The 25868-nt window shown below is 41.9% G+C and overlaps 1 protein-coding gene across 15 annotated transcripts in view; it reads left to right on the forward strand.

Moving 5' to 3' along the window:
- The window catches only part of LOC115149987 (arf-GAP with coiled-coil, ANK repeat and PH domain-containing protein 3), a 160264-nt gene extending 134396 nt beyond the window's left edge, over window positions 1-25868 (forward strand). For 2 of the 15 annotated variants that reach the window (XM_029692831.1, XM_029692840.1), the window contains 13 exons: window positions 563-632; window positions 796-890; window positions 1103-1320; window positions 1717-1806; window positions 3437-3538; window positions 4503-4729; window positions 8297-8406; window positions 12439-12549; window positions 12940-13046; window positions 18525-18580; window positions 22356-22464; window positions 22509-24058; window positions 24092-25868. In XM_029692831.1, the coding sequence (XP_029548691.1) occupies window positions 563-632; window positions 796-890; window positions 1103-1320; window positions 1717-1806; window positions 3437-3538; window positions 4503-4729; window positions 8297-8406; window positions 12439-12549; window positions 12940-13046; window positions 18525-18580; window positions 22356-22421 (1252 nt within the window). In that variant the 3' untranslated portion in view covers window positions 22422-22464; window positions 22509-24058; window positions 24092-25868. Of the gene's footprint in view, window positions 1-562; window positions 633-795; window positions 891-1102; window positions 1321-1716; window positions 1807-3436; window positions 3539-4502; window positions 4730-8296; window positions 8407-12438; window positions 12550-12939; window positions 13748-18524; window positions 18581-22355; window positions 22487-22508; window positions 24059-24091 lie in introns of those variants that run through there. The other 13 variants (XM_029692842.1, XM_029692846.1, XM_029692835.1 and 10 more) reach the window with 12 other exon arrangements.

Raw genomic sequence — 25868 nt, forward strand, 5'->3', positions numbered from 1 at the left:
CAATGTTACAGTGAACTAGACTAAATTACAACACCCTAAGTACACTTCTATGCATTAAGTGCTCCGGCATACACAGGTAAACTACACTACCCACAATGCCACAGGTAGGAAACTTAAAAACAACACTGGAAACAATTCTCTGCATTAAGGACTCCGCAGAACCTATATCACGGGTGAGCAATTTACAAAGACTGCACCTTGTTTTCTGACTTCAGGCAGCCGTCGACTTTTAACGGATTGACAGGTGTTTACCACACTTCCGTCAGTTCAGTCCTCACCTGTGACCCCCTCACCTGACAGAGAACAGCAGCGAGACAGGAAGTAGAACAGGTGAAAGTGACAGACAGGAAGCAGACTGCAGACGTTGTCACGAGACCTAATCCCACATTTCTGTCACTTCAAACAGTCTGGGGATTACAACTTAATCTGTTTAAAACTAGTCCTTCCATATCTTCACAGATTACATCCTACGCAACACACATTCTCAACTCAGAGTTTGTGAAAAGCTGCTGTATCTGACCTGTTGTCTCTCTCTCTCTGTGTGTTGTGTTGTCTTCTAAAGGAGTCTGGGGGTTCACTGCTCCAAGGTGCGTTCACTAACACTGGACTCCTGGGAACCAGAGCTACTCAAGGTGTGTTTCTCACTTCCTGCTCAGCGTCACCTTTAGTGATTCAAGATATGACGTATTCCTTTCTAAGAAGCTTCTTGGGACTCTGGGAATATCTCTCTTCGTTTTTTTCCGGGGTTATGAAATTCCTCACCTAATCTCCTCTGCTATCTTTCTCTCTCTCCAGTTGATGTGTGAGCTGGGTAACAATGTGATTAACCACATCTATGAGGGAGCCTGTGAGGAACTGGGATTGAAGAAACCTGGACCTTCCAGTCCTAGGTGAGCACTGGTTAGCAAGTTTACCTATAGGCTAGGAGACTCCTAAACATGACCTATATATGGTCTTCCCTCATCTCCTATTGGCTAGGAGACTCCTAAACATGACCTATATATGGTCTTCCCTCGTCTCCTTATTGGCTAGGAGACTCCTAAACATGACCTATATATGGTCTTCCCTCATCTCTCTCTCTCTCTCTCTCTCTCTCTCTCAGACAAGAGAAGGAGGCGTGGATCAAGGCTAAATATGTGGAGAGGCGTTTCCTGAAGAAGATGAGCGTCAGTGGCTCATTGGTTGAAGGCGAGAGGAAGTCCCGCCCCTGGAGCGTGAAGAAGTGCCATCGCCACAACAGCTCAATGCGAGGAGCGCCCAAAACCCGCCGGAAATACCGACACGACCCTGCTTTGATTTCACCGGGAAACCTCTCCGCAGGTGACTAAACTCTCTCTCCTCTCTTTCTGCAGTTGACTGAATGTTTAAGCCGTGGAAAGCTGTCCTGCATATGTCTTGAAGGACAATACAACTAGAGAAGTATCCATTTAGCTGTTGTGGAAGAGTCCTGAGGAAAGCATGTGATGCTGAACTGTTTGCTCTGTCCAACTCCATCAGACGGGCAGCAGACTGCAGACGTCGTCACGAGACCTAATCCCAATTTCTGACACTTCATACAGTCTGGGGATTTAAAACCAGTCTCTCCATATCTTCAAACCCTTTGTATTTTATCACTTTTACTTTTGTCAAATAAATAATGAGATCCTGTCTGGAAACCTTTTTGTAATATGAGGACAGGTGATATTGAGACTCTCTCTCTGTCCTGTATGTCCTCAGCTGCAGCGAAGCTCCGTCGTGACTCTCTGTTTTGTCCCGATGAGATGGACAACCTCTTCTCCTACTTCGACACTGGCAACGGCACTCGCAGTAAGTCTGACCCAGAGTTTCCCGCAGTAAGTCTGACCCAGAGTTTCCCGCAGTAAGTCTGACCCAGAGTTTCCCGCAGTAAGTCTGACCCAGAGTTTCCCGCAGTAAGTCTGACCCAGAGTTTCCCGCAGTAAGTCTGACCCAGAGTTTCCCGCAGTAAGTCTGACCCAGAGTTTCCCGCAGTAAGTCTGACCCAGAGTTTCCCGCAGTAAGTCTGACCCAGAGTTTCCTGCAGTAAGTCTGACTCAGAGTTATCTATGTGTGGCTGTGGTCTGACACACACTCACCTGCCAACCAGAGAGAACAAACGGGATAATAGATGTTTTGGGACTGGAGATGAGGCTTTAGAAGGAACTGTTATTGGGTGGAGATGAGGCTTTAGAAGAAACTGTTATTGGGTGGAGATGAGGCTTTAGAAGAAACTGTTATTGGGTGGAGATGAGGCTTTAGAAGAAACTGTTATTGGGTGGAGATGAGGCTTTAGAAGGAACTGATGGAGTGGAGATTAGGCTTGGTGCTATATGGGGGGATTGGGGTCAGTAGGGTAGATTGGGGTCAATAAGGTAGATTGGGGTCAGTAGGGTAGATTGGGGTCAGTAGGGTAGAAGCTTAGATTGGGGTCAGTAGGGTAGATTGGGGTCAGTAGGGTAGAAGGGTAGATTTGGGTCAGTAGGGTAGATTGGGGTCAGTAGGGTAGAAGGGTAGATTGGGGTCAGTAGGGTAGATTGGGGTCAGTAGGGTAGATTGGGGTCAGCAGGGTAGATTGGGGTCAGTAAGGTAGAATGGGGTCAGTAGGGTAGATTGGGGTCAGTAAGGTAGATTGGGGTCAGTAGGGTAGAAGGGTAGATTGGGGTCAGTAGGGTAGAAGGGTAGATTGGGGTCAGTAGGGTAGATTGGGGTCAGCAGGGTAGATTGGGGTCAGCAGGGTAGATTGGGGTCAGTAAGGTAGATTGGGGTCAGTAGGGTAGATTGGGGTCAGTAGGGTAGATTGGGGTCAGCCGGGTAGATTGGGGTCAGGAGGGTAGAAGCTTAGATTGGGGTCAGTAGGGTAGATTGGGGTCAGTAGGGTAGAAGGGTAGATTTGGGTCAGTAGGGTAGATTGGGGTCAGTAGGGTAGAAGGGTAGATTGGGGTCAGTAGGGTAGATTGGGGTCAGTAGGGTAGATTGGGGTCAGCAGGGTAGATTGGGGTCAGTAAGGTAGAATGGGGTCAGTAGGGTAGATTGGGGTCAGTAAGGTAGATTGGGGTCAGTAGGGTAGAAGGGTAGATTGGGGTCAGTAGGGTAGAAGGGTAGATTGGGGTCAGTAGGGTAGATTGGGGTCAGCAGGGTAGATTGGGGTCAGCAGGGTAGATTGGGGTCAGTAAGGTAGATTGGGGTCAGTAGGGTAGATTGGGGTCAGTAGGGTAGATTGGGGTCAGCCGGGTAGATTGGGGTCAGGAGGGTAGATTGGGGTCAGTAGGTTGACAGGGAAATATTTTAGGGATTGAGAGGCTGCTTGAGGATGGTTAGGGTTAGGAGGGGTGTACCTAGCTGGTGAGGAGACTGGTTTTGGGGCTGTAAGGAGGCCTTGTTGCGGAGCTTCAGGGGAGGCGGTGTGATGACTAACGTGTCCGTGGCTTGGCGCTGGTTGGCCCTGCAGGTCTGAGCAGCGACAGTGGGCTGGGAGGCAGTACAGACGGGAGCACAGATATCCTGGTGTTTGGCTCAGTGGTCGACAGTGTCACCGAGGAGGGTAAGTCACAAGTGTGTGTGTGTGTGTGTGTGTGCGCGCGTGTGTGCGTGTGTGTGTGTGTGTGTGTGTGTGTGTGTGTGTGTGTGTCTCTCCTACTAGTGCTGACTTTGCTGATAAATACTTTGAGGAAAAATGTACCTATGACTGTGATATGTGGTTGTCCCACCTAGCTATCTGGAGATGAATGTACTGACTATGACTGGTCCACCTAGCTATCTGTAGATGAATGGACTGACTATGACTGGTCCACCTAGCTATCTGGAGATGAATGGACTGACTATGACTGGTCCACCTAGCTATCTGGAGATGAATGGACTGACTATGACTGGTCCACCTAGCTATCTGGAGATGAATGGACTGACTATGACTGGTCCACCTAGCTATCTGGAGATGAATGGACTGACTGGTCCACCTAGCTATCTGGAGATGAATGGACTGACTATGACTGGTCCACCTAGCTATCTGCAGATGAATGTACTGACTATGACTGGTCCACCTAGCTATCTGTAGATGAATGGACTGACTATGACTGGTCCACCTAGCTATCTGGAGATGAATGGACTGACTATGACTGGTCCACCTAGCTATCTGGAGATTAATGTACTGACTATGACTGGTCCACCTAGCTATCTGGAGATGAATGGACTGACTATGACTGGTCCACCTAGCTATCTGGAGATGAATGTACTGACTATGACTGGTCCACCTAGCTATCTTGAATGCACTAATTGTAAGTCTCTCTGGACAAGAGCATCTGCTAAATGACTAACATGTAAAATTGTGTGTGTGCACGTCAGAATTTAGACTGTGTACTTTCAAAGGTTCAGCGCTAGTCGTAGTTCAGGACTTTGTCAAACTGTCATAGCCAGACTAACCTTCCTCTCCCTCATTCTCCACCCCCCACACACTCATTCTCCACCTCCCCCCACACTCTCTCCTTCTCCCTCCCTCCACCTCGCCCCAGTAGAGTGTGAGGGTGAGTCAGAAGAGGAGGAGTCTAGTGGGGAGGTGGAGATAGAGCAGGAGGCGGGATCAGACCCTGAGGAGCCCCTCCCCCCGGGGGCGTTGCTCTACCGGTCGTCACGGCTACACAACCTGCCACTCATGGCCGAGGCGCTGGCACACGGGGCAGACGTCCACTCTGCCAGCGATGAGGAGGGAAAGACCCCGCTCATACAGGCCGTGACAGGGGTAAGAGAAATGCTATAGATACACACACACTTTACAGGCCGTGGCAGGGTTGGGCAGAGTGCAGACACACACTGTACATACCACAGGTGGCTGGTGGCACCTTATTTCGGGAGGACGGGTTCATAGTAATTTGCTGGAACAGAATAAATGGAATGGTATCAAATGCATGATTTCCATGGTTTTATTTCAGCCGTTATTATGAGGCGTTCTCGCCTCAGCAGCTCTGATACATACGACACTGTGGTCTGATACAACACTGTGGAGATACTACACTATAGATACTACACTATAGATACTACACTATACAGATACTACACTAGGCAGATACTACACTATAGATACTACACTATAGATACTACACTATAGATACTACACTAGGCAGATACTACACTATAGATACTACACTATAGATACTACACTAGGCAGATACTACACTAGGCAGATACTACACTATGCAGATACTACACTTTAAATATACTACACTATAGATACTACACTAGGCAGATACTACACTATGCAGATACTACACTTTAAATATACTACACTATAGATACTACACTAGGCAGATACTACACTAGGCAGATACTACACTATAGATACTACACTATGCAGATACTACACTATGCAGATACTACACTATAGATACTACACTATAGATACTACACTGTGGTCCGATACTACACTATAGATACTACACTATAGATACTACACTATGCAGATACTACACTATGCAGATACTACACTATGAAGATACTACACTATAGATACTACACTATAGATACTACACTATAGATACTACACTATGCAGATACTACACTATAGATACTACACTATAGATACTACACTATAGATACTACACTATGCAGATACTACACTATGCAGATACTACACTTTAAATATACTACACTATGCAGATACTACACTATGCAGATACTACACTTTAAATATACTACACTATGCAGATACTACACTATGCAGATACTACACTATAGATACTACACTAGGCAGATACTACACTATGCAGAGACTACACTATAGATACTACACTAGGCAGATACTACACTATGCAGATACTACACTAGGCAGATACTACCCTATGCAGATACTACACTATGCAGATACTACACTTTAAATATACTACACTATGCAGATACTACACTTTAAATATACTACACTATGCAGATACTACACTATGCAGATACTACACTATGCAGATACTACACTTTAAATATACTACACTAGGCAGATACTACACTATGCAGATACTACACTATAGATACTACACTATAGATACTACACTGTGGTCCGATACTACACTATAGATACTACACTATAGATACTACACTATAGATACTACACTATGCAGATACTACACTATGAAGATACTACACTATAGATACTACACTATAGATACTACACTATAGATACTACACTATGCAGATACTACACTATAGATACTACACTATAGATACTACACTATGCAGATACTACACTTTAAATATACTACACTATGCAGATACAACACTTTAAATATACTACACTATGCAGATACTACACTATGCAGATACTACACTATGCAGATACTACACTTTAAATATACTACACTATGCAGATACTACACTATGCAGATACTACACTATAGATACTACACTAGGCAGATACTACACTATGCAGAGACTACACTATAGATACTACACTAGGCAGATACTACACTATGCAGATACTACACTATGCAGATACTACACTTTAAATATACTACACTATGCAGATACTACACTATAGATACTACACTATAGATACTACACTAGGCAGATACTACACTAGGCAGATACTACACTTTAAATATACGACACTATGCAGATACTACACTATGCAGATACTACACTATGCAGATACTACACTAGGCAGATACTACACTATACAGATACTACACTTTAAATATACGACACTATGCAGATACGACACTATGCAGATACTACACTATGCAGATACTACACTATGCAGATACTACACTAGGCAGATACTACACTATACAGATACTACACTTTAAATATACAACACTATGCAGATACTACACTATGCAGATACTACACTTTAAATATACTACACTATGAAGATACTACACTAGGCAGATACTACACTATGCAGATACTACACTAGGCAGATACTACACTATGCAGATACTACACTATGCAGATACTACACTATAGATACTACACTATAGATACTACACTGTGGTCCGATACTACACTATAGATACTACACTATAGATACTACACTATAGATACTACACTATGCAGATACTACACTATGAAGATACTACACTATAGATACTACACTATAGATACTACACTATAGATACTACACTATGCAGATACTACACTATAGATACTACACTATAGATACTACACTATGCAGATACTACACTATGCAGATACTACACTTTAAATATACTACACTATGCAGATACAACACTTTAAATATACTACACTATGCAGATACTACACTATGCAGATACTACACTTTAAATATACTACACTATGCAGATACTACACTATGCAGATACTACACTATAGATACTACACTAGGCAGATACTACACTATGCAGAGACTACACTATAGATACTACACTAGGCAGATACTACACTATGCAGATACTACACTATGCAGATACTACACTTTAAATATACTACACTATGCAGATACTACACTATAGATACTACACTATAGATACTACACTAGGCAGATACTACACTAGGCAGATACTACACTTTAAATATACGACACTATGCAGATACTACACTATGCAGATACTACACTAGGCAGATACTACACTATACAGATACTACACTTTAAATATACGACACTATGCAGATACGACACTATGCAGATACTACACTATGCAGATACTACACTAGGCAGATACTACACTATACAGATACTACACTTTAAATATACAACACTATGCAGATACTACACTATGCAGATACTACACTTTAAATATACTACACTATGAAGATACTACACTAGGCAGATACTACACTAGGCAGATACTACACTATACAGATACTACACTTTAAATATACTACACTATGCAGATACTACACTATGCAGATACTACACTATGCAGATACTACACTATGCAGATACTACACTATAGATACTACACTATGCAGATACTACACTATGCAGATACTACACTAGGCAGATACTACACTATGAAGATACTACACTAGGCAGATACTACACTAGGCAGATACTACACTTTAAATATACTACACTATGCAGATACACATAAGATGTCGCATGCATATCCTTCCCCATCACTCTCCTCCCCCCACCACTCTCTCTCTCTTCCCTCCCCCATCACTCTTCTCCCCCCACCACTCTCTCTCTCTTCCCTCCCCATCACTCTTCTCCCCCCACCACTCTCTCCCTCTTCCCTCCTCCACTCTCTCCCTCTTCCCTCTCCCACTCTCTCCCTCTTCCCTCTCCCACTCTCTCCCTCTTCCCTCCCCCACTCTCTCCCTCTTCCCTCCTCCACTCATTCTCTCTCCTCTTTGTCAGGGCTCTCTAATAGCGTGTGAGTTCCTGCTGCAGAATGGGGCTGATGTGAACCAGAGGGACATGAGGGGGAGAGGACCCCTACACCACGCTACCTACCTGGGACATACAGGGTAAAAGACATTCATTCATTCATTCATCCCTAACCCCTATACCCCTCTACCTACCTGGGACATACAGGGTAAGAGACATTCATTCATTCATTCATCCCTAACCCCTATACCACTCTACCTACCTGGGACATACAGGGTAAGAGACATTCATTCATTCATCCCTAACCCCTACACCCCTCTACCTACCTGGGACATACAGGGTAAGAGACATTCATTCATTCATTCATCCCTAACCCCTATACCACTCTACCTACCTGGGACATACAGGGTAAGAGACATTCATTCATTCATTCATCCCTAACCCCTATACCACTCTACCTACCTGGGACATACAGGGTAAGAGATTCATTCATTCATCCCTAACCCCTACACCCCTCTACCTACTTTTTTGTTTTCAAATCAAATTATATTTGTAACATGCTTCGTAAACAACAGTGATATTCTTACTTACTTCCCAACAACACAGAAAGAAAGAAAATAGAGAAATAATAGAAAGATAACATGAATAAATCCACAATGAGTAACGATAACTTGGTTATATACACGGAGTACCAGTACTGAGCTGATATGCAGGGGTACCAGTACTGAGCTGATATGCAGGGGTACCAGTACTGAGCTGATGTGCAGGGGTACCAGTACTGAGCTGATATGCAGGGGTACCAGTACTGAGCTGATGTGCAGGGGTACCAGTACTGAGCTGATATGCAGGGGTACCAGTACTGAGCTGATATGCAGGGGTACCAGTACTGAGCTGATGTGCAGGGGTACCAGTACTGAGCTGATATGCAGGGGTACCAGTACTGAGCTGATGTGCAGGGGTACCAGTACTGAGCTGATATGCAGGGGTACCAGTACTGAGCTGATATGCAGGGGTACCAGTACTGAGCTGATGTGCAGGGGTACCAGTACTGAGCTGATATGCAGGGGTACCAGTACTGAGCTGATATGCAGGGGTACCAGTACTGAGCTGATGTGCAGGGGTACCAGTACTGAGCTGATGTGCAGGGGTACCAGTACTGAGTTGATGTGCAGGGGTACCAGTACTGAGCTGATGTGCAGGGGTACCAGTACTGAGCTGATGTGCAGGGGTATCAGTACTGAGCTGATGTGCAGGGGTACCAGTACTGAGCTGATGTGCAGGGGTACCAGTACTGAGCTGATGTGCAGGGGTACCAGTACTGAGTTGATGTGCAGGGGTATCAGTACTGAGCTGATGTGCAGGGGTACCAGTACTGAGCTGATGTGCAGGGGTATCAGTACTGAGCTGATGTGCAGGGGTACCAGTACTGAGCTGATGTGCAGGGGTACCAGTACTTAGCTGATGTGCAGGGGTACCAGTACTGAGCTGATGTGCAGGGGTACCAGTACTGAGCTGATGTGCAGGGGTATCAGTACTGAGCTGATGTGCAGGGGTACCAGTACTGAGCTGATGTGCAGGGGTACCAGTACTGAGCTGATGTGCAGGGGTACCAGTACTGAGCTGATGTGCAGGGGTACCAGTACTGAGTTGATGTGCAGGGGTACCAGTACTGAGTTGATGTGCAGGGGTACCAGTACTGAGTTGATGTGCAGGGGTACCAGTACTGAGCTGATGTGCAGGGGAACCAGTACTGAGCTGATGTGCAGGGGAACAAGGTCATTGAGGTAGATGTGTACATATATCTAGTGGTAAAGTGACTAGGCAACAGGATAGATAATAAGCAGAAACAGCAACGTATGTGATGAGTCAAAATAGTTAGTGCAAAGAGGGGTCAATGCAGATAGTCGGGGTAGCTATTGGTTAACTATTTAACTAACTATTTAACAGTCTTGTGGCATGGGGGTAGAAGCTGTTCAGGGTCCTTTTGGTTCCAGACATGTTGCATCGGTCCGGATTAGTGTCCCGCTCCCTGAAAATGGCAGCTCTAGCCTGTTTCTCACTGCAGATGTTGCCTGTAATCCATGGCTTCTGGTTGGGATATGTACGTACGGTCACTGCGGGAACAACGTTGTTGATGCACTTATTAATGAAGCCGGTGACTGATGTGGTAAACTCCTCAATGTTATCGGATGAATCCCAGAACATATTTCAGTCTGTGCTAGCAAAACATTCCTGTAGATTAGCATGGGGTTAAAAGGAAACATTCCTGTAGATTAGCATGGGGGTAAAAGGAAACATTCCTGTAGATTAGCATGGGGTTAAAAAGGAAACATTCCTGTAGATTAACATGGGGTTAAAAGTAAACATTCCTGTAGATTAGCATGGGGTTAAAAGGAAACATTCCTGTAGATTAGCATGGGGGTAAAAGGAAACATTCCTGTAGATTAGCATGGGGTTAAAAAGGAAACATTCCTGTAGATTAACATGGGGTTAAAAGTAAACATTCCTGTAGATTAGCATGGGGTTAAAAGGAAACATTCCTGTAGATTAGCATGGGGTAAAAAGGAAACATTCCTGTAGATTAACATGGGGTTAAAAGGAAACATTCCTGTAGATTAGCATGGGGTAAAAAGGAAACATTCCTGTAGATTAGCATGGGGTAAAAAGGAAACATTCCTGTAGATTAGCATGGGGTAAAAATGGGGGTACAATGGATTTCAGCTTCCCTGCGTTCAAAACACCAACCACGAGAAGCCCCTCCTCTGGATGAGCATTTTGTTGTTTGCTTATGGCCCCATACAGCTCGTTGAGTGCGGTCTTAGTGCCAGCATCATTTTGTGGTGGTAAAAGGACAGCTAGGAAAAATAGAGATGAAAAACAACTCTTGGTAAATAGTGTGGTCTGCAGCTTATCATGAGGTATTCTAACTCGGGCGAGCAAAAAGGTCAAAACGCCCTGATCATTTAGAAATCGTGCACCTTGGACATACAGGGTAAAATATTCATTCATTCATCCCTAACCCCTATACCACACTACCTACCTGGGACATACAGGGTAAGAGACATTCATTAACTCATTCATCCCTAACCCCTATACCACTCTACCTACCTGGGACATACAGGGTAAGAGACATTCATTCATTCATTCATTCATCACTAACCCCTACACCACGCTACCTACCTGGGACATACAGGGTAAGAGACATTCATTCATTCATTCATCCCTAACCCCTATACCACACTACCTACCTGGGACACAGGGTAAGAGATTCATTCATTCATCCCTAACCCCTATACCACAATACCTACCTGGGACACAGGGTAAAATATTAATTAATTCATCCCTAACCCCTATACTTACCTGGTAACTTGCTTATATTCACGGAGTACCAGTACCGAGTGTATATAACCAACACATGAATGTTTCTTATCAAAATAAGAAGTGATGCAGTCAGTCTCTCCTCAACTCTTATCCAAGAGAGACTGGCATGCATAGTATTAATATCAGCCCTCTGATTACAATGAAGAGCAAGACGTGTTTACAGAGAAATAGGATTGTATTTGGTCAAACACCATTTTTTTTCCAACAGTTTGCTAAGAGCTGGCAGCAAGCTGATAGGTCTGCTGTTAGAACCAGTAAAGGCCACTTTTCCACTCTTGGGTAGCAGAACGACTTTGGCTTCCCTCCAGGCCTGAGGACAAACACCTTCCTCTAGACTCAGATTAAAGATATGACAGATAGGAGTGGCTATAGAGTCAGCTACCATGCTTAGTAGCTTTCTATCTAAGTTGTCAACTTTAACTTGACGCAATGCTAACTTACAATGCTTTTCTTTCATTATTTGTTTTTAATGCATAAATACGATGGCTCACCTTTCGTTGGTACTTCCTGAATAAGTTTGCCCACTTTGCCAATGAAGTAATCATTAAAATAATTGCCAACATCAAAAGGTTTTGTGATGAAGAAGCCATCTGATTCGATTCACTTCATCTATTTAGTCATAGTGTCGTTCATATTCGATTCCATCAATCACAACATTAATTAATCCATTCTGTAGTCAGGTGTCTGTCCGTTGGCAGGTTCATTTATCTCTCTCTCTCTGTCTCTCTCTCTCTCTCTCTCTCTCTCTCTCTCTCTCTCTCTCATTTATTTATATATATATATATATATAGTCAGGTGTGTCTGTTCCTGAAGAGAGGGGCTTGTCAGACGGAGGTGGATGAGGAAGGTCACGACCCTCTGAGCATGGCTGTCCAGGCCGCTAACGCCGATATTGTTACACTGTAAGTCACACACACACCAAAGCTATGCATTCACACACACACACACACCTCTGAGCATGGCTGTCAAGGCCGCCAACGCAGACATTGTTACTGTTGTAGTTGTTTTGCTCAACACAGAAAAGTTCACAGAATGTTCACCGAAAACATCTGATACTCTTCTAAAAGCCCCCCCCCCTGCCCCCCCGACTCACTAAATGACTAAAATATATCAAATGTTATCCAAAGTTTGGTTAATATTATTCTGTTTTCTGTTTCTCTCCTATATATTTTTCCTACCTCTCTCTCTCCAACCCTACCCACCTACCTCTCCCTCTCCAACCCTACCGTCCTTCGCCTACCTCTCCCCCACCCTCTCCCTTTCCTCCCTCGCGCTCTCCCTCTCTCTCCCAGGTTGCGGTTAGCACGGATGAATGAGGAGATGCGTGAGGCGGAGGGTCCGTTTGGTCAGCCAGGTCAATACCCCAGCAGCTCACCAACTGAACACCAGTACAGGAAATGTATTCAGGAGTTTATCTGCCTCACCATAGACTACTGTTAGGGGGGCGCCACTGAGGCAGGATGCATCCCAAATTGCACCCTATTCCCTAAAGTAGTGCACTACTTTTGATCAGAGGCCTATTGGTACCCTATTCCCTATGTAGTGCACTACTTTTGACCTGGGCCCACTACAAAAGTAGTGCACTACATAGGGAATAGGGTGCAATTTGGAATACAGCTTAGCCACTACTAACTGGGCATATATAGGCATATCATACAGGGCAGAGTAGTAGGGTGAAGTTACCCTTAGATAAACTGGTCTGGAGTCAGTTTTGCATTGTTACCGTAAGTGGTTAGGGTTATGATTTGTAGAGGGTAAAGCTGATTCTAGATCTGTGTCTAAGAGCAACGTCTACTGGGAGTGTGTGTGAAGAGAAGATGAGTGAGGTGAGAGAAACAAGGCCCTACTGACCGTAGCGCAGAACAACGACATTATATCTTTCCAACAAAATGCTTCTCTTCTTGCTAACCTGGCGTCTACATCCAGATCTTTTAACCACATAGCTAGCTGCTTTCCACACCATTCATATTATAAACTGAGTGAAACACAGTGTATCTGGCTGTTCCTAATAGTCTTGTCTGTGGTTCTCACTGTCAGGCCGTTTATCAGCTATTCTGCTCAACACTCCTGCCTCTCGTACACTCTTAGAAAAAAAAAAAAGGTGCTATCTAGAACCATTAATGGTTCTTCGGCTGTCCCCATAGGAGATCCCTTTGAAGAACCCTTTTTGGTTCCAGGTAGAACCCTTTTGGGTTCCGTATAGAACCCTTTCCACAGAGGTTTCTACATGGAACCCAAAATAGTTCTACCTGGAACCAAAAAAGGTTCTCCTGTGGGCACAGCCAAAGAACCCTTTTTATCGTAGCGTAGGCCTTCCTGTCCATATATTACCTTCCCTCTCTTACCAGTAAGGACCTAAGCTTCCACAGAGTCTTTACAATATTATTCTACAGTGTTCTATTCAGCATTTTACAGCAGTTTAGAACATTATATTATAGTGTTCTATTCAGCATTTTACAGTAGTTTAGAACATTATATTATGGTGTTCTATTCAGCATTTTACAGTAGTTTAGAACATTATATTATGGTGTTCTATTCATCATTTTACAGTAGTTTAGAACATTATATTATAGTGTTCTATTCAGCATTTTACAGTAGTTTAGAACATTATATTATGGTGTTCTATTCAGCATTTTACAGTAGTTTAGAACATTATATTATAGTGTTCTATTCAGCATTTTACAGCAGTTTAGAACATTATATTATAGTGTTCTATTCAGCATTTTACAGTAGTTTAGAACATTATATTATAGTGTTCTATTCAGCATTTTACAGCAGTTTAGAACATTATATTATAGTGTTCTATTCAGCATTTTACAGTAGTTTAGAACATTATATTATGGTGTTCTATTCAGCATTTTACAGTAGTTTAGAACATTATATTATAGTGTTCTATTTAGCATTTTACAGTAGTTTATATTCCAGAATTTGATAGTACCATAACAATTTATCAGCGGCCCATTGTGTTATAATTAATTAGAATTTGTCGATTTAGAAATAATGGCATGATTACAGTATGTCTATAACTCCGTATTCCTTAAAGGGTTAAAGCTGGTCTGAAAAGGAAGCCTTTTTGTCCTTATATCTTCTGTGGGAGATCTAGGTTAAATGTAATTCAGTGGCGACATGTGCAGGGCAGGACTTGGTTCCAACTGTTGTTCTACAGTGGCATGAGGTTACAGTGATATGGAATGGGTGTTGTGTGGCTGCTATAGGCATGGTCAAGGAAGGTCCACTGCGTTAGTCTGTGAAGGTGGGGTCGTCATGGTTTATACTGTGTGTAATGGGAAGGGACGGATGGAGGGGTGAAGTGGTAAAAAAATGTGGTGAGAATACTGAAGGACTGATGGATGGAGAAAGAGACAAACACCTGCTTTGTTGTTAATTGCGAGTGAGGTGGGTGAGTGAGTGAGTGAGGTGAGTGAGGTGAGTGAGGTGAGTGAGGTGAGTGAGTGAGTGAGTGAGGATTAAATGCTATATTATTATTATTATTACGATGATATCTTAATGTAAAATACTTTCCCTTCCTACGGTAATGTGATTTCTTTATAGTTGTTGTCGTGTTTACGTCATGCTCTCTCATTTTGCTTGTTGAGTTTCTGTCTTTTTGTTTGTATTCGTTTTATTTATGTTAAAATAGGGTAGCAAAATTCCACTCCGGAATCTTCCATACAGGATTTCTAGAAAACCGAGGAATTTGGGGAAAAGTTATTGGAATTTTGTAATCCTACGTTTAACCCGGAGGACGAGTGCAATGATGATTATTAGGATTCAGAATTCATATGTTTCTGTAAATTATTTTCCTTTTTTTTTTTTTTTTTTCTTTCAAACTTTTCAATATCCTCACTTTTTTTTTCTTCTTACTGGATATGTTTTGGTCTGGTCTTGCGTCATTGTGCCACACACACATTCTGGCTTCAGTTCTAAACAAGGGTTTCACCAACCCTGTCCCTTCAAAGTCCCCACTGAACTATACCTAGAATTACTGTACTAGACTTTTTGAAAAATCATTTATTTATAGACATTCTAGTGATTACGTGTTTCTATATCTATATTTCAAACCTTTTTTTTGTTTACAGTCATTCAGTGTTTACTGATAAAGACATCTTCTTCACTTGACTTATGGCGACAGAGGGAATCAGGGGGCCATTGGTAACTGTCCCTATAGTAGGTAGGGAGAGGAAGAGCTAGACCCATTGAATTATCATCAAAACACATAGTCATTCTACGGTTACAACTGACTGTCTTCTCTGGTCATCATTGCTCAATGCTCATTATATTCTGCATGCTTTTCGGTTGTGACCAGAACGTTCTAGAATGTATGTACGCGTTCTAGAATATGCTCTTGGGCGTTTTAGAATGCTGCGTAGTTCTTGGGGGCGTTCTAGAATGCTGTCTGCATTCGGAGCATGACAATCTCCTATTGGTCCCCTCATGGTGCTGTGCAGTCCTGTTAAAAAGCATGAGCTACTGTACAGTACAGCCACTTCCTCTGATGTCCTAAAACAACTTCCTCCTGTCTCTTTGGTAGACATATGGACCTCTGTGCCATCTCTACGTCCACTTATGGACCAGCTATAACTTCACTGTTTTGTCAATTTGATTTATTTTTTCCTTTTTACTGAAACATAGAGCTGAACTGTTTTTCATTAGCTAGCCGACCTCTGTTTGTTCCTCAACTACGTTGGCATGAAGTCCTAAAGGAGTTAGATTTTTCTTGTTCTCTGCCAAAGACTTTGTGAAAAGGGAAGTGTTAGGCATCAATCAGTTTAACTTCAGCGGGAATACATAAATACAGTGTTTAACATCTGATAACAAGTGGTAATAGTGAAACAAAGTGGTAGAAACGGTGTCCGTCAGTGTTTTTACAAAATGTTCAAAAGAAAATGGTCACAGAACAATTATTATTTTCATCAATTGTTTTTTATTTTCAGAGTGTGGCAGCAGGTGATATTCTGCAATGACCATCTGAAATGATTTTGAATTCAAAGTAAAACAATGGGAGTGATAAATTGGATATATTTGACCAGGGACTGAGACTAAATAGGGTGGTAACCTAGCCCAGCTGAAGTGATGGGTGTTGTTTCTTAGTGTTTTAACATTGGGGTTAAATGATGCTTCTAAACAAACAAACATGCTGTAAATAAAAATGCTTTTTTAAATTTTAACTCTTGACTCAAACTGCCTGCTCTGACTTCCGCATTCCACCACGGAACCCGGCCTGTTCCGTCTGTTCTGATTCTGTTCTCTTCTTCCAAACTTCCTGCTCTGACTTCCTCATTCCACCACGGAACCCGGCCTGTTCCGTCTGTTCTGATTCTGTTCTCTTCTTCCAAAAATCTATCTGTACAATCTTTTGGAATATTGTTACATAGCTATCTCTCTGTACTACTTGGGGAAACAAACATCCGTGTATTAATATCTCTACATTTGGATATCTTTGGAATAACTTTCTTTGTTCCTTGGTTTTAGAAACACTGAGATGGTGATTTAAAAACATAATGCATAAAGAGAATAAAACCAAGAACTCTTAACCTTTTGCTTGACTGCTTCTGCCTCATTTCTGACTCCTGTTGTCTTCTCTCCTTGTAAACAATCCTTCTCCCTACGTTGCCGTAACTTTGCGGTTGGAATGTTACCGGAACGTTGAGAGAACATTACTCACTGGTCGCAGGGTAATTCCCTCGTCTATACTGTAACTGCGTTAACACACGACCTCACCTTAAGCATTCAACAAGGCACAGTACAGTCCCCATGAAGCTAGATCCAGATCAACAGGTCATATACTCATCTCAGAGAGGTCTTTCTTTTACCCAACTCTCTTCTGTCTCCTTCATCTGAGAAAAAATACACCGTCTGGTTCCAAAAATGGCACCCTATTCCCTACATAGTGCACTACTTTTGACCAGAGCCCTAGTTCAAAAGTAGTGCACTATACACTGAGTATACTAAACATTAGGAAGTGTTGCAGTTCTTGACTCAAACCGGTGCGCCTGGCACCTACTACCATACCTCGTTCAACAACACTTAAATCTTTTGTCTTGCCCATTCACCCTCTGAATGACACACATACACAATCCATGTGTCAATTGTCTCAAGGCTTAAAAATCCTTCTTTAACCATGTCTCCTCGCCTTCATCTACACTGATTGAAGTGGATTTAACAAGTGACATCAATAAGGGATCATAGCTTTTCACCTGGATTCACATTTTTGTCATTTAGCAGATGCTCTTATCCAGAGCGACTTACAGTTAGTGAATTAATCTACAGATAGCTAGGTGGACCAGTCATAGTCAGTACATTCATCTCCAGATAGCTAGGTGGGACAACCACATATCACAGTCATAGAAAGTATTTTTTTTCCCTCAATAGAGTAGCTATCAGTAGAGTCAGAGCTAGAAAGGGGGGGTAGAGGGTGCAAAATTCAGGTTTTACTTTATGGGGAAGTGGGGATATATAGGCAGTTGTACAACTGAAATGTGTCTTCTGCATTTAACACAACCCCTCTGAATCAGAGAGGTGCAGGGGGGGGGGGCTACCTTAATCAAGGTCTTTGGCGTCCAGGGAACAGTGGGTTAACTGCCTTGTTCATGGGGCAGAATGACAGATGTTTACCTTGTCAGCTCGGGGATTTGATCCAGCAACCCTTTTGGTTACTGGCCCAACACTCTAACCACTGGGCTACTGTTTGAAGAGGTAGGATTTCAGATGTTTTCACCTGGTCAGTCTATGTAATGGAAAGTGCAGGTGTTCTTAATGTTTTGAAAAGTCAGTGTATAGGGAATAAGACACAGCCAAAGTAGGTTTGTAGTGTTTTGTTGATCGCTATCTGAGAAAAAGAATAAACTGACGACTGTTGTTGCTTCCGTTGCTACAGGCGTTGCCATGGGGACCAGCAGGAAGGTAAAGCGCAAGGATAGTGTTCGGGATAGAGTGAGTGATGCATCATGGTCTATCTCGCCTTGGGGGTATGGTGTGTTTGGTGTCCCCCTCTGTGGTCCATGCTATCCGGGATCCTTGGGGATATCCCTAAACCTATCGGAAGTTGAAATGTAAAATGGTTAAGAAATGGTTATTAAGGTTCGGATAAGGGTTAGGTTAGGTTTAGGATAGGAATGTCCCAGGGATCCCAGATAGCTCTGACCATCTCTCTGTCCTACTGGTGTACATGATCATATATTTAAGGAACCTCAATCTCTCTTCAAATGGTGCGCACGCACACACACACACACACACGCACAAACAAACACAAAACACACACACACAAACACACACGCACAAACAAACACACATACACAAAAACAAACACAAAACACGCACGCGAACACACTTGCTTTGGGAGAAAATTTGGTTGGGTGACCTCACTGTTATTGTTCATCTTTCTTAGGTCTCTTCCCACTGTTGTTCTACTTATCAATGGATCAACGCTTTTCTAAACGTTGACAGCTGTGAAGGAAGTAGGCTACAGACGTTTGGTGATTGCAATGACCCGTTCTATCCCAGCTTTCACAATCATTACAAATTATGCTCGTCAGTATTTACCACAGGACTGAAAACACATTGGGTTTTATTTAGAATTTTGTCTACAAGATCCCCTATACCCCACCAGTAACACTTTTGGCTAAACTTCTTACCACAGAACGAGAATATAAATATCTGTATTCGTTGTTATCAAATGGAAACTCTCCCAATGGATTACTATGAATTAAGAAGCTTACCTCCAAAACACTATAAGAACGAAGAGATATAGTTTCTACACTTTGCTTATAGTTATACTTCACTAAATACTCGTAGGAACCAACCATAGGGAAGATTTTTTTTTTTAAATGTATTTAACCTTTATTTAACTAGGCAATTCAGTTAAGAACAAATTCTTATTTACAATGACGGCCTAGGAACAGTGGGTTAACTGCCTTGTTCAGGGGCAGAACGACAGATTCAAGATGAATGATATGACACATTGTTGATCCTATTGTAAGAATTTGGAATTGGAATCGAATTCTGTGAACCTCTTGAGTTCCGGGACTTATGTGTTCATTGTAGCCTCCTGTGAGCTCCTGAGCCAATAGGAAGCCTGTATTCACCACGAGTAGAGGGGATGCACACCGAACAGAGCAGATTTCGATCAACCATAGAGAATGATAGAGGCCTCTAGAGGCCAAAAGGCTGTTTTAGCATGGGCAGCGCCATTGAGGGCTTCCACCGTGCTTCCACCATTTTAAAGTAGTCAAAGTAGTCAACTGGGTGGGGATTCCTATGGTTTGTTGCCTCAATGGCGCTGCCCATGATGCCACAGATCCTTTAATGACACAGATATAAAGATGAGTCCTCTATCTCTCTCTAGGGGATCGACCCTTAGGCAAGGTGGTCAGGATGTTCACCACTATGGCTGCGTTTACACAGGCAGCCGAATTCTGATCTGTTGCTCAATTATAAGGAAAAGTGCTGATCTGATTGGTCAGAAGAACTACTCACTCCGGCTTCAGGGATGGGCAATATAACATTACTATAGAATACTGTAGGGCATTAGAACTATAGAACATTACTATAGGGAATTAGATCTATAGAACATTACTATAGAATACTGTAGGGCATTAGAACTATAGAACATTACTATAGGAATTAGATCTATAGAACATTACTATAGAATACTGTAGGGCATTAGAACTATAGAACATTACTATAGGGCATTAGATCTATATAACATTACTATAGAATACTATAGGGCATTAGAACTATAGAACATTACTATAGAATACATTAGAACTATAGAACATTACTATAGAATACTATAGGGCATTAGAACTATAGAACATTACTATAGAATACTATAGGGCATTAGAACTATAGAACATTACTATAGAATACTATAGGGCATTAGAACTATAGAACATTACTATAGAATACTATAGGGCATTAGAACTATAGAACATTACTATAGAATACTATAGGGCATTAGAACTATAGAACATTACTATAGAATACTATAGGGCATTAGATCTATAGAACATTACTATAGAATACTATAGGGCATTAGAACTATAGAACATTACTATAGAATACTATAGGGCATTAGAACTATAGAACATTACTATAGAATACTATAGGGCATTAGAACTATAGAACATTACTATAGGGAATTAGATCTATAGAACATTACTATAGAATACTATAGGGCATTAGAACTATAGAACATTAGTATAGAATACTATAGGGCATTAGAACTATAGAACATTACTGTAGGGCATTAGATCTATAGAACATTACTATAGAATACATTAGAACTATAGAACATTACTATAGAATACTATAGGGCATTAGAACTATAGAACATTACTATAGAATACTATAGGGCATTAGAACTATAGAACATTACTATAGAATACTATAGGGCATTAGAACTATAGAACATTACTATAGAATACTATAGGGCATTAGAACTATAGAACATTACTATAGAATACTATAGGGCATTAGAACTATAGAACATTACTATAGAATACTATAGGGCATTAGATCTATAGAACATTACTATAGAATACTATAGGGCATTAGAACTATAGAACATTACTATAGAATACTATAGGGCATTAGAACTATAGAACATTACTATAGGGCATTAGATCTATATAACATTACTATAGAATACTATAGGGCATTAGAACTATAGAACATTACTATAGGGCATTAGATCTATATAACATTACTATAGAATACTATAGGGCATTAGAACTATAGAACATTACTATAGAATACTATAGGGCATTAGAACTATAGAACATTACTATAGAATACTATAGGGCATTAGAACTATAGAACATTACTATAGAATACTATAGGGCATTAGAACTGTAGAATATTACTGTAGGGCATTAGAACTATAGAACATTACTGTAGAATACATTAGAACTATAGAACATTACTATAGAATACTATAGGGCATTAGAACTATAGAACATTACTGTAGGGCATTAGATCTATAGAACATTACTATAGAATACTGTAGGGCATTAGAACTATAGAACATTACTATAGAATACATTAGAACTATAGAACATTACTATAGAATACTATAGGGCATTAGAACTATAGAACATTAGTATAGAATACATTACGGCATTAGAACTATAGAACATTACTATAGAATACTATAGGGCATTAGAACTATAGAACATTACTATAGAATACTATAGGGCATTAGAACTATAGAACATTACTATAGAATACTATAGGGCATTAGAACTATAGAACATTACTATAGAATACTATAGGGCATTAGAACTATAGAACATTACTGTAGGGCATTAGATCTATACCTGTCCAATCATTTTAGACCAGTGCCATACTGAAGTACAGAAACCAATCCTGATAATTACCTGATAGTTTTTCTAGTTTTCCTATAGTAGATGTTCTGAGCTAGTCCTGATACTGTGCTTCACTAACACTGGGATCTCTGAACCAGTGGGCTTCATTTAACACCACACTGGGTGACAGATTACCTGTGGGCGATCTAGTGATCTAGTCTGAACCTCTGATCAAATCAAATCAAGTCATCGCTAGTTCTAGCTCTTGTCCAGGCCGTTGGTGTGTGTTCCTTCACTAACCCACACAGCCACACTAATGCCCGGGACCAAAGCTACTCTATTCCTTGGGGAGCCACAGTGACCGAATGGCGCCCCTTTTGTGATTGTAATGTCCCCTCTTGCAGGTGACACAACATATCACATCTTTCGGGAGTTCTCTCTCATGGCGTCCCACCAGCCCGAGAAGCTAAAGAGGAGAATACACTTCAACAACTGCCCGAGGTAGTCCATGAGGACATCAAAACATACTTCAACAACTGCCCGAGGTAGTCCATGAGGACATCAAAACATACTTCAGCCACTGCCCGAGGTAGTCCATGAGGACATCAAAACATACTTCAGCCACTGCCCGAGGTAGTCCATGAGGACATCAAAACATACTTCAGCCACTGCCTGAGGTAGTCAAAGACTCCTAACTTGACTCAGACTCTGAAGTGACTTACTAACAAGTCTCTGTGTCCTACACCTGAGATTTATTTAGGTAGAGCACCACCACCAAGACAGATCTATTTAGGTAGAGCACCACCAACAAGACAGATCTATTTAGGTAGAGCACCACCAAGACAGGTCTATTTAGGTAGAGCACCACCACCAAGACAGGTCTATTTAGGTAGAGCACCACCACCAAGACAGATCTATTTAGGTAGAGCACCACCACCAAGACAGATCTATTTAGGTAGAGCACCACCAACAAGACGGATCTATTTAGGTAGATCACCACCACCAAGACAGGTCTATTTAGGTAGATCACCACCACCAAGACAGGTCTATTTAGGTAGAGCACCACCACCAAGACAGGTCTATTTAGGTAGAGCACCACCACCAAGACAGGTCTATTTAGGTAGAGCACCACCACCAAGACAGGTCTATTTAGGTAGATCACCACCACCAAGACAGGTCTATTTAGGTAGAGCACCACCACCAAGACAGGTCTATTTAGGTAGAGCACCACCACCAAGACAGGTCTATTTAGGTAGAGCACCACCACCAAGACAGATCTATTTAGGTAGATCACCACCACCAAGACAGATCTATTTAGGTAGAGCACCACCACCAAGACAGATCTATTTAGGTAGAGCACCACCACCAAGACAGATCTATTTAGGTAGAGCACCACCACCAAGACAGATCTATTTAGGTAGAGCACCACCACCAAGACAGATCTATTTAGGTAGAGCACCACCACCAAGACAGGTCTATTTAGGTAGATCACCACCACCAAGACAGGTCTATTTAGGTAGATCACCACCAACAAGACAGATCTATTTAGGTAGAGCACCACCACCAAGACAGATCTATTTAGGTAGAGCACCACCACCAAGACAGGTCTATTTAGGTAGAGCACCACCACCAAGACAGATCTATTTAGGTAGAGCACCACCACCAAGACAGATCTATTTAGGTAGATCACCACCACCAAGACAGATCTATTTAGGTAGAGCACCACCACCAAGACAGATCTATTTAGGTAGAGCACCACCACCAAGACAGATCTATTTAGGTAGATCACCACCACCAAGACAGATCTATTTAGGTAGAGCACCACCACCAAGACAGATCTATTTAGGTAGAGCACCACCACCAAGACAGATCTATTTAGGTAGAGCACCACCACCAAGACAGGTCTATTTAGGTAGAGCACCACCACCAAGACAGGTCTATTTAGGTAGAGCACCACCACCAAGACAGGTCTATTTAGGTAGAGCACCACCACCAAGACAGATCTATTTAGGTAGAGCACCACCAAGACAGATCTATTTAGGTAGAGCACCACCACCAAGACAGGTCTATTTAGGTAGAGCACCACCACCAAGACAGATCTATTTAGGTAGATCACCACCACCAAGACAGGTCTATTTAGGTAGAGCACCACAAACAACAAGGGGGCTGTAATAATAAAGGAAGAGAAAAGGGGGAAACTCATCTCCAGATGTGAAGATTATATTCAGGCCTAGAATAGATAGTTTTACACTGGAAGGCAGACAGAGGGACTAGGATTGAGTCCCAAATGGCACCGTATTCCCTATGAAGTGCGCTATTGACCGGCGCTCTATGGGGCCACTGTAAATTAAATAGGGTGCCATTTTGGAGACTGCCTAGAAGGTGAGGAGCAGGTGGAGGAGGAGGGACTCACACTGCAAGCCTCCATCCATAGCCTCACCTCTGACGTCTGGAAAATGTACTTCCAGGTTTAAAGTTCAACAGAATTGGAGGTCTTCCTACGATGTTTACATGTTGTACTTGTTATTAATGTGTTAATTGCTCTGGTATAAAAACATGAATACTTTCAATACTCCACTTTTCTACTTGTTTATTAGCATTCTACCTGCCTAGTAAGTAGTTAGTAAGTGGCCTTGTGCATGCCAAAACGGCCCATAGGGCAGTGAGTCTTGTTTCTGCAGCGTGAGGCTGAAGTACATCCCTGGATAGGACATTAGTCTTATCACAGGTTCATAACTTCATAATGATGTATAATCTAAATTCAAATATGTTATTTCCTTATTTTCTTGGATTTACATTTTCTAAATGTTTTAAGTACACAGTGTATGTGGTGATGAAAGGTTGATTTGTTAAACTTGTTACATTTTTCTTCAATCAGTTTTGATATAAACTTTTCAGCGGGTGCCCTGGTGTTCTCCTAGCACGCGGTCATTACTCTCACTTCCATTGTATTACACAATAGAGTCATCATTAGACGAAGGCGTCTTCTGTACGGGAGAGTTTTACTAAGAGCCGCGACGCTCGGTCTGAACATTTAACACGCATCGTTTACGGTACGGTTTTGCAAGCATAAGGACCTTATCTTTATTATATATTTTTAAGGTTAAATTGATACACATCTTTTATAGGGGTTAAGGTTCCCACACCGCCGTATTTCCATGTTACAGCAATAGTTTAGGAAAACATACGGAAGACAGAGTGCTAATTAGTTGTCTGCGTCTCCGAACACCTGTGTGTAAATGGAAGATGACAAACATGTTGTCACTGAAAAATACTGTCGGCTGCAGCTGTGTTAAAACCGGTTAAAACGGCGTACACTGTTTATTTTGTGTATTTTGCATTTGGGAAATTATTTAGAGGGGATTCATGTTTCTAGAACCGTACTGCAATTGAGAATCGATTCAGGTTTGGATTGAATTTGGCGTCCAGAACCACTTCACCTTTTAACAGAACGTGTAAGGTCATTGGACCATAAGGAGTAACATTAGGTTTCTCCAGTTTATTATTGGGCGATTGTTCCCTTAGTTAGAGAGAGTGAAAAATAGCCATTTCAATTCATGCTTGATTTGTATTACTGTTTGTACAGACACACACAAAGGTACAGACACATGCATACTGCATACATTATGATATTGTTGTATGGTGGTATTAAACATTTTGTATTGTAGATATGTAGTGGTATAATAATGTTATATGATGTACTGTTTTATCTGTTGTTTTATATGTAATGTAAGTGCTTTAATATGTTTGGACCCCAGGAAGAGTAGCTGCTGCATTGGCAGCAGGAAATGGGGATCCCTAATAAATACACGTACAGTACAGATAAATGTGTCCTACATACAAGATAGAAAGTGTGAATATATATATATATTCAGACAAATTATTATTTGGTGGAAATAAATGGGGCTATAAAATCA

The sequence above is a fragment of the Salmo trutta genome, chromosome 16 (assembly GCF_901001165.1).
Source record: "Salmo trutta chromosome 16, fSalTru1.1, whole genome shotgun sequence".
NCBI classification, from domain to species: domain Eukaryota; kingdom Metazoa; phylum Chordata; class Actinopteri; order Salmoniformes; family Salmonidae; genus Salmo; species Salmo trutta.